Source organism: Atractosteus spatula, chromosome 10 (genome assembly GCF_055471065.1).
Source record: "Atractosteus spatula isolate fAtrSpa1 chromosome 10, fAtrSpa1.hap1, whole genome shotgun sequence".
In the NCBI taxonomy this organism is placed as follows: domain Eukaryota; kingdom Metazoa; phylum Chordata; class Actinopteri; order Semionotiformes; family Lepisosteidae; genus Atractosteus; species Atractosteus spatula.
This window is the reverse complement of record NC_142715.1, coordinates 18,013,859-18,024,399: the sequence shown is the minus strand read 5'-3', so window position 1 is coordinate 18,024,399 and position 10,541 is coordinate 18,013,859. Positions and strand designations below refer to the sequence as shown.

The 10,541-nt window shown below is 42.9% G+C and overlaps 1 protein-coding gene across 1 annotated transcript; it reads right to left on the bottom strand.

Moving 5' to 3' along the window:
* Window positions 1–1,129: 1,129 nt before the first annotated feature.
* LOC148825586 (antigen WC1.1-like) lies at window positions 1,130–10,537 on the bottom strand. The gene is made up of 12 exons (XM_088926328.1): window positions 10,513–10,537; window positions 10,345–10,383; window positions 7,873–8,187; window positions 7,211–7,290; window positions 6,979–7,159; window positions 6,128–6,271; window positions 5,738–5,836; window positions 5,373–5,444; window positions 4,221–4,307; window positions 3,763–3,849; window positions 3,515–3,586; window positions 1,130–1,299 (listed from the first exon to the last, which is right to left on the bottom strand). The coding sequence occupies exons 1-12, from the start codon at window positions 10,535–10,537 to the stop codon at window positions 1,130–1,132; spliced, it is 1,371 nt and encodes a 456-aa protein (XP_088782454.1).
* Between the last annotated feature and the right edge of the window lie 4 nt (window positions 10,538–10,541).

Here is a 10,541-nt window from a genome sequence, read left to right as displayed (position 1 = left end):
TTAAAAATGCCGGGACTTCTTTCAAAAAGAGTAGAGGCCAAAGTAGAGGATATTACTGAGGACTAACTGTCCCTCTGTTCTACAAAGATGTGTTAAATTTCCCATTAGCCTTAACCAATCATGGCCTCCTAATAATCCCCATCTATGATTTGGCTTCATTACTCTGCTCTCCTTCTCACTGAGAGCTGGTGTGTGGTGAGTGTTCTTGTGCACTATGGCTGTGGTTCCACATTGGTGGTGGTGGAGGGGAGTCCCCATTACCTGTAAAGTGCTTTGAGTGGAGTGTCCAGAAAAGTGCTATATAAGTACAAGCAATTATTATATTTTTTTACCACAGTCCAAAAACATTCTGATATTATTTTAGCAAGTTAGTTTAAAAAGGCCTGACCCTTTATGATCGTGAGTTTTACAATGTCAGTCATTCCTGTTTATAGTTTTAGCTTTCCTGTGTTCCAGTTATTTAAATCCAGATGCTTTTGTAACTCTCTGTAGCTATACAATTTCTGTAGGTTTTGGATCACTGATGCTGTACAGTGTCTTCTTGCAGGACCCATGATTTCTCTTGATTTGTAGGGAAATTTAAATAACATTTAGGTTGTATCATGTTGTGTCTATCTTTGTGTACATTGTTTTTTTGTCCTTTGTGTGGATCTACTGATACTTATGATTTGAAACAAACAAGTAACTTTCTTCTTTCTTATGATTTTATCATTGCGAGTGACCAAGGGCTCATTAATTTTTAATGATACCTTTAATGTCATACATTAGAAATGAGCATAACAAAACCAAAGATTATTGCAAAGCAAAACTTTAATAAAACATATTAAAAAATATTCCCATCAAAAGTGGTACATTCAGAACTGTACATCAATCAACAATTTTATTTCCTATATCTGGAATATCAAAAGGTATTAAAAGAAAGGCTGAGCAGAAATGGAATGTTCAAGTCTCAATTTTTCAAAACACAACCTGCAGGACAGTGTGGAAACAGTGGAGTGAAGTGGACTCAGTTCACAGTGTCAGTGTGGAAACAGTGGAGTGAAGTGGACTCAGGTCACAGACAGTCTCAGTGCTCAGAACTGTTGTAAGACTGTGTGACTCTGTTGGTGAAGCTCTTCTGTGTCTAGACCTACAGGAGGAGCTTCTCCCAGACAGCCCTGTCAGTCTCACAGCACCCATCCTCTCCCTGAGACTCGTCCCCAACATCATCGTAGTCAGTCCTGTCAGGGGCAGGGGCTCCTTCTTCAGAGGGCAGTGTGGGCAGGACCCTGTCCACTCCAGGGCCAGCGTGGGGGACACCTGACAGAGAGACACAGACTCATATTTTTACAAATGACTCAGTTATTAACATAATACTGATACAAATAAGTATTATGAAAATGGTGAATATCAGAAATGACTGAGTAGATAAATTAATAATTAAATCATAAAGTCATAATCATAAGCCCCCAACTTGTAAAGATTTTGCCAAATATATTCCCAACAGTTAAATATTTGTTATTAACGACACAACACACACGAAATTACCCACAACATAAACATACAGCACACAATTACAAATTTGCTAACAAGGTGTTTTAGACACCTACATCCTAACCATCCAGAAAATCCTCAAACTGCTACCAAGTATTCAGCTTTTACAGAACACCTACATAAAAGAAAGAGATAAATCAAACCTTCTAAACCAAAGACATTACAACCTACAGTTAAATCTCTCTTTTTGTGAACCCAATTGCTACAAAATGAATGGGAGCCTATCTCCCTGTTCTAAAGATGCTCCCACTAGCCAAGAGAGGCACTTTTAACCAAGGGATTCTCTAAACAAGAAATTAAAGTTTCTAAAAACAACAGAAAGGCAAGCTCTCTTTATGAGGGTCAAAGACTAAACTCCAATCTGGTCTTTCCAGTTGATATGGACAAGTAGTAGAAGCAAGAAATAGCTCTGTCATTCCTGGACAGTTGATTGACAATCATTTACCCAGAACTTAACTAAACTTTATGGTTGCTTTGATCACTGAATCTCACACCTCAACATCTCAGCAAACATCTCCTTGCTTTGCAGCCCCTAGCCATGTAATGTAATTGGAACTGGAATTGGAATTGGAATTGATGACATTACCCAGGTGTACCTAGATTTTTTAAAACACTTACATAGTCACAATAATAATAATTGCTTACATTTATATAGCACTTTTCTGCACACTCCACTCAAAGCGCTTTACAGGCAATGGGGACTCCCCTCCACCACCACCAATGTGCAGCATCCACCTGGATGATGCGACGGCAGCCATAGTGCGCCAGAACGCTCACCACACATCAGCGATCAGTGGGGAGGAGAGCAGCATAATTAAGCCAATTTATAGAGGGGGATTGTTAGGAGGCCATGATTGATAAAGGCCGATGGGAAATTTGGCCAGGACGCCAGGGTACACCCCTACTCTTTTCAAGAAACACCCTGGGATTTTTAATGACCACAGAGAGTCAGGACCTCGGTTTTTACGTCTCATCCGAAGGACAGCGCCTGTTTACAGTATAGTGTCCCCGTCACTACACTGGGGCATTAAGACCCACATGAGCCGCAGAGTTAGCACCCCCTGCTGGCCCCACTAACGCCTCTTCCAGCAGCAACCTTAGTTTTTCCCAGGAGGTCTCCCATCCAGGTACTGACCAGGCTCACACCTGCTTAGCTTCAGTGGGTTGCCAGTTGTGAGTGCAGTGCAGTGAACGGGTATTTTAATTTTCTGTAACAATCAGAAATTATAGCAGTATATTTTGAGAGTACTTGTAGACTTCTAGGAACTAATCAAACATAATAATCTATAGTTTCACACATGTATTCTAACCAAACAATATACAATTTATTGATATAATGATAATTTGCATAACAAAAAATAAGCATAATAGAACATATCTGAGAAGTAATCTGCTTTGATATCAATGGCTATTAGTGGACTAACAGTTATAGTATACAGAATAGATGTTACAATACTGTAGTCAAAAGTGTTTAATAGGATTTTTTTAAATTAAATTGTATCTTTTTGGAAGACTTGATGATTCAGTGTAGAATTCACTTATACTTATGAAGTATCAATGCTCTTAAACCACAGTGAGGAAGACCTAGTCATTTCTGAGCCTAGTAATTCTCTCTGCAGTCAGAGAATAGAATTCCTGGTCTTGGGGAATCTAAAGCTTTGCTCTGTCCAGACCTTACTCCCTCATCATTGATCAGCTGCTGATCAATTTAAATCATCTGATTGGCTGGGTGTGTCAGTAGGTGGGTTTCAATGACACTCTGATCTTTGTGATCTAACTTTGTACAATTCAGGTCTCTCCGCCTTTATTGGCTGTTATTGATCCTTGTAGGACATGACAGAGTGAAGCTACCGCTACTGCAAAATGCCTGATTCCCCCCTGTCTTGGATGAGAGTGCAACAGAGATGGATTACTGGAGGTTATCTTCCCATCCCTGAACTACCTCACCCACACTGAGCCCCCTGGCTGTAGCCCCCTTTACCTGAAGTGGGGTAACCCTCACTGTCCCCCACATCACTGTATCCAGAGGGTGTCTTATCAGAGTGGAGTCTTCCTGTAAACAGAAGAGCAGGTCAGTAATGTCTCTGTCATTCTGACACAAACTGGCCTCTTCATTTCCAGTTAGTGTTTATTTGCAGATATGAAATTAGGTTGAGACTAATTTCTAATGACAAAGGCTACTGTGGGCTGGTACAGGGGTACTGATGAATCTTATTTATTATAACCCACCTGACACAGTGTCTGGACTCTGGGGCACAGTGATGGCATCATCATAGTATTCTGGACCCTCTTCTTTCACAGAGGACATTAGCTCTCCTGAAGCACACAGAGCAATGTGTCACTGTCACTCATCAGAACACTGACTCATCTAAAGAGCAGGACTGCTGGACCTCGTCAGAACACACTGATTAACTAAACATCACGTTACGACTAAAACACCAGACACTTAAGTACAGGAGATCAGGGAACCTGATTTCCTCTCCTATTCATGTCTGTCATACATTTAAAACTAACCCTAGATTTTGAATTAAGATGTTGAGGGACAACAGGGCAGTGACGTACGGATGTATTTGGACAGAGAGCAGTGATGTGAGCCCTATAATCCAAATGTGCCGTGCAGTGCACAGAATCAGACTCTCTGGGATTGGTGCAGTGTTTCTCTATGGGACTGGACTGAAATAACTCACCTGACAAGGCATCTGGGCTCTGAGGTACAGTTACAGCATCATCATAGTACTCTGGGGCCTCTTCCGTCACAGGGGACATCAGCTGTCCTGAACCACAAAGAGTACAGATTCAGTGACGCATATCAGAGCACTGATTTATCTAGAGCACATGACTGCTGGAGCTCCTCAGAACCCACTGATTAACTGAACATCACATTGGAACTTAAACTCCAGACAAGTACAGGAGATCAGGGAACCTGATTTCTAGTCCTATTCACTTCAGTAAGAAATTTAAAACAATTCTTAAAATTTAAAATAAGATGTTGAAGGACAACAGGGCAGAGAAAGGTTGGTTGTATTTGGACAGAGAGTGATTTGAACACTATGTGCAACTGAAGAGGAGCTGGACACTGGCAGCACAGTGACCCAGACTGAGTGTGCAGGGCAGAGATCACAGAGAGAGAGAGAGAGAGAGAGTCAGAGAGTCAGATTCATGTGACTGGTGCAGAATAACACAGACTCCGTATTCAGAAGCTGAGATCAAAGACATAGTAGAGAGAGTCAGACTCACTGAGATTGGTGCAGAGTTTCCCCATGTGACTAGACTGAAGTAACTGACCTGACAAGGCATCTGGGCTCTGAGCTACAGTTACAGCATCATCATAGTACTCTGGGATCTCTTCTTTCAGAGAGGTTATCGAGTCTCCTGAACCACAGAGAGAGACAGAGAATTTACACTTCCGGACTCAGACTTAGTTTGACCATAGAGCTGCAAAGTTATTGTAAAGTGTGATTTTAAATGTTTTGTGGTGTATAGTTAAGCCAGAACTCTAGGGTCGCTGATTTATCTGATCTGAAAGGCAGTTTTTACAGTATGCTGTTCCCCAGTCTCCTTTTCTATCAAAACCAATGAAAGCAGCACCCTGTTTACCACCCCAGTATTGACCAGCTATAGTTTTGCTCAGCATCTGTGATCTGCCGAGATAAGGCTAGTGTGAGGCAACATTGAAGAGCTGGCTTTATAAGGTATCAAACACATGTGGTTCTATTTGTATAATTCAGGATTTTCTACTTAAGTTCTCTAAATGTCAGCCTGGTTTGGGATGAGAGTGAGTACTGGACTGAAGACACCCCCACTCCCACACTGAGCCCCCTGACTCCATCTTCCCTCACCTGGTACTGGGTCTCCCTCACTGTCCTCCACATCGTCATATCCAGAGGGCATCTCATCAGAGAGGAATCTCCCTGTGAACAGGAGGACAGATCAGTAATACCTGCAGTCGGACAGCAGCCTCAGTGTCCTCTACTGGAAGAGAAGCCAGGGTGTGAGTTTGTGTTTATAAGGCAGATCCAGATTCGTGCTGTGTTGATTTTCGTCACTTAGTTTGACACCAGTTGAGAAAAAACCCTACAGGTTTAAAACTAAAAAATACTCTTTTTGTCAGAAACCAGTTGAGTGAGATTTTCTACAAGTGTAAGTCCTCAGATCTTCCTCCGAGGGTGGAGACTAATCACACCTGAAGACTCTCTCCACTCACCTCTCCTGGGGGCGCTGTAGGTTCCCTCTCTGGCCAGTTTGTACTCTATTTCCTCGTAGACGGCATCATGATAGGGGGTGAGTGCTCCCTTAGATAGGGCTGTGTGAGGAAACAGACACTCAGGGTTAACATGCCATGCAGGGAGCAGAGTACAAGATCAAACATTGACTACTAAACCTTCTTTGGACATTAGAGCACCTAAATGTTATGCTTCTGGATTTGCAAATTTCCTGATATCTCCATCTTTAATTGTTGATAATCTTTCTTAAACTTCAAATGGTTTTCTCTACCAGGTTTATTCCTCAAGGGAATTATATAAATATCAGTTCCATGTGAGTGACAGAACTGACCACTAGAGGTCACTATGTGGATGGCGAGTTCCCTCCCTACCTTTCCTCAGCTTCCTATTCTGGATCAGCTGCCCCACTAACAGAGCCAGCACCACGAAGAGCAGAGCCCCCAGCAGCAGGAGGACCAGGGGCGAGGCGGACAGGCCTCCCAGTGGCTGTGTCTGGGGTGTTGTCCTGTTTCTGCCTGAGAGAGGGGGAGACAATGGATGAACAGGGATCAGGAGAGGTGCTCTTGGGCTCATATACACTTTGACACATGTCCTGTTCTCCTCCTGTTCCCATATGTGGGTATCATGGCTTCAGGGTGAACCTAAGATCAATGAAGAAAAGTTAAGGATTCCCAATCTAACCCATCAGGACTGTCAGTAAATCAGTGAGGAAAGAGAGGACACTAACACAAGATCTACACTGGGAATCTAAAAACACTGATCTTCACCCTGAGGGAGGAGAGGAGACACTACAGCTACACTGGGAATCTGAAGAGACAGAATGACAGGAGTTATCAATGACAAGGAGGATTTCTGTTCACCTGTAGCTGTTGCTGGACTGGCTGTTGTCTTTGACAAACCTGTAAAAGAGATAGGAGAACTGTCATTATTTTGCCTTTGGTTTTATAGCAAGTTGAATCCAGAGTGGTCTTAATAAAAAGAAAATCTTTACATTTGTTCCTTGAGGTGAAATCTAGGATTGCAGGATGAATGGTGTCTTGTTCGGAATTAAAGCCTAGTGCTGTTCACACACACACAGGGCTACAAAACATCCCAATCTTGTCACTGATGATCTTAGTTGATTCAGTTAGATATTAAGCAGTGATAGAGTATGGGTAACATCAGTCTAACTTTTCCATTGATCTGCTACCTTGTTTATTTACAGTTCTAAGACTCTCCTCACCTGTACAGGTAACCCCTGCATCTTCCTTGTGTCGACAGTCGCTCTGATTCAGTCCAGAGTGACAGCAGTCCCACAGGTGAAGTTCACTGCCTGTGCAGTTCACCTCGTCCAGCCAGATGGCGCCATTTCCTGGTCCGAATGAGGCCTCTATTGCTGCGCTCACTGCGTCCCCACAGCCCAGCTGTCTGCAGACCACCTGGGCATCCTGCAGGTCCCAGGAGTCATCACAGACTGTCGCCCAGGAGCCCTCATACCACAGCTCCACCCGCCCAGAGCAGTTAGTGCCTCCAACCAGGCGCAGAGCCAGGGGGACTGAAAGACAACAGTGAGGTTACTGAGTGTCATTAGATCTGTGACTGTAGACAAAAGCACAGAGGCTACTGAGTGTCTTTAGCTCAATGACTGTAGTAGAGACTAGTGAGGTATTGAATGACTCTGGAAGAGAGCTGTATGGTTACTGTTCCTCAGCTCACAGCTGCAGTGTCTCTGACTGTTTTACACACTGAACTCACCTGGGCAGTGCTGCTGAAGCTGCTGTTCCTGAGGGGCTGGAGTGCTTCTGTCAGCTTTTTTTCTAGGACCTTCAAAGATTAATAATCATATAAAAACATTATTATTATTATAAAATGAATAACAATGACATTGCTTTCATTTTTATACATGCTTGGATATAAATTAATAAGAATTCAGTTTATGTATTTAAGCACTCCAGATGCAAACCATATCCACAATGTGGAATTCCAGTATGTGGATTATTTTATTTAGTTAACTTACTGAACACAAGATTCTCACATCCTCACATGTCAAACATATCTAGGCACTCTAAATGCAAGCCATATCCACAATGTGGGATTAAATAATCTGAATCATTGTAATTTTAATTCTCTCCCCTACCTGAACACAGGATTCTCACATCCTCCTTGTGTCCACAGTCGTGCTGTCCCCACCCTGCTGAGGGACACTCCCACAGAGACGACTCGTTCCCCAGACAGCCCACCTCATCCAGCCAGATGGGACCAGTTCCCTGGCTGAAGGAGGCCATCATTGGGGCACTGAGGGCCGTCCCACACTGGAGCTGCCTGCACACCACCTGAGAGTCTGCCAGGTCCCAGGAGTCATCACAGACTGTCCCCCAGGAGCTATTATGATAAACCTCCAGCCTCCCAGCACAGTCATCTCCTCCCCCAATCAGCCTGAGGGACAGCTGATCTAGGAGCAGAGAATTAGAGGTCAGGGGTCAGAGGTCAGTGTAGTACTAAGAGATCACCATGACCTGCTGTTACAAGTTGAAGATTATCTCGGCCCACTAGGCACAGCAGATACAGTTCAAGTACAGTGTTTCTTGACTTTTGATTAATTTAATATATACACTTATTGTAACAGACTGTTCATAAGCAGTATATATGTATACAGTGCCTTGCGAAAGTATTCGGCCCCCTTGAACTTTTCAACCTTTTGCCACATTTCAGGCTTCAAACATAAAGATATAAATTTTTTATTTTATGTGAAGAATCACCAACAAGTGGGACACAATTGTGAAGTGGAACGAAATCTATTGGATTTTTGAAACTTTTTTAACTAATAAAAAAAATGAAAAGTGTGGCGTGCAAAATTATTCGGCCCCCTTGCGTTAATACTTTGTAGAGCCACCTTTTGCTGCGATTACAGCTGCAAGTCGCTTGGGGTATGTCTCTATCAGTTTTGCACATCGAGAGACTGAAATTCTTGCCCATTCTTCCTTGCAAAACCGCTCGAGCTCAGTGAGGTTGGATGGAGAGCGTTTGTGAACAGCAGTTTTCAGCTCTTTCCACAGCTTCTCGATTGGATTCAGGTCTGGACTTTGACTTGGCCATTCAAACACCTGGATACGTTTATTTGTGAACCATTCCTTTGTAGATTTTGCTGTATGTTTGGGATCATTGTCTTGTTGGAAGATAAATCTCCGTCCCAGTCTCAGGTCTTTTGCAGACTCCAACAGGTTTTCATCCAGAATGGTCCTGTATTTGGCTGCATCCATCTTCCCCTCAATTTTAACCATCTTCCCTGTCCCTGCTGAAGAAAAGCAGGCCCAAACCATGATGCTGCCACCACCATGTTTGACAGTGGGGATGGTGTGTTGAGGGTGATGAGCTGTGTTGCTTTTACGCCAAACATATCGTTTTGCATTGTGGCCAAAAAGTTCGATTTTGGTTTCATCTGACCAGAGCACCTTCTTCCACATGTTTGGGGTGTCTCCCAGGTGGCTTGTGGCAAACTTTAGACGAGACTTTTTATGGATATCTTTGAGAAATGGCTTTCTTCTTGCCACTCTTCCATAAAGGCCAGATTTGTGCAGTGTAAGACTGATTGTTGTCCTATGGACAGACTCTCCCACCTCAGCTGTAGTTCTCTGCAGTTCATCCAGAGTGATCATGGGCCTCTTGGCTGCATCTCTGATCAGTCTTCTCCTTGTCTGAGCTGAAAGTTTAGAGGGACGGCCAGGTCTTGGTAGATTTGCAGTGGTCTGATACTCCTTCCATTTCAAGATGATCGCTTGCACAGTGCTCCTTGGGATGTTTGAAGCTTGGGAAATCTTTTTGTATCCAAATCCGGCTTTAAACTTCTCCACAACAGTATTACGGACCTGCCTGGTGTGTTCCTTGGTCTTCATGATGCTCTCTGCGCTTTCAACAGAACCTTGAGACTATCACAGAGCAGGTGCATTTATACAGAGACTTGATTACACACAGGTGGATTCTATTTATCACCATCAGTCATTTAGGACAACATTGGATCATTCAGAGATCCTCGCTGAACTTCTGGAGTGAGTTTGCTGCACTGAAAGTAAAGGGGCCGAATAATTTTGCACGCCCCACTTTTCATTTTTTTGTTAGTTAAAAAAGTTTCAAAAATCCAATAGATTTCGTTCCACTTCACAATTGTGTCCCACTTGTTGGTGATTCTTCACATAAAATAAAAAATTTATATCTTTATGTTTGAAGCCTGAAATGTGGCAAAAGGTTGAAAAGTTCAAGGGGGCCGAATACTTTCGCAAGGCACTGTATATATATTATATTATATATATATATTTAATATATACAGTAAGTTTAATATATTCCACATTGTTCATAAACAGTATACCAGATAAGTTATTTTTTCTGACCCACTGTTGGGCATAGAGACAATAGCTCCACCAGTGTCAAATTGCAGTATTCAGATAGATGTGTTTGCCTTAGATCCCAAAGACCCGAGTGTGTTTGTGACACACAGAAAAAACTGCACACACACAGCTGTTGCCTCACTGACTGATCTGGGATTCCGCTGAGCAACAGAGACATCAACACACACTGAGAGCCCTGGAGATACAGAACAGGGGCTAATTCATACCTGGTGTTTTGGAAGAGGGTACAGCTGAAGAAGGGAAGCCTGTGGAACAAACAGAGAGAGAGAAATCAGACTGTGAACCTTGTGTGAGAAGAGCAATTTAACACCAGAAATGAAACTACAAATAAAACAGCACTGATGTGATTAAGACAGTCCTCATTCTCTCTTTACCTGCTCCAGGTGAATCTCTGGTCATATTT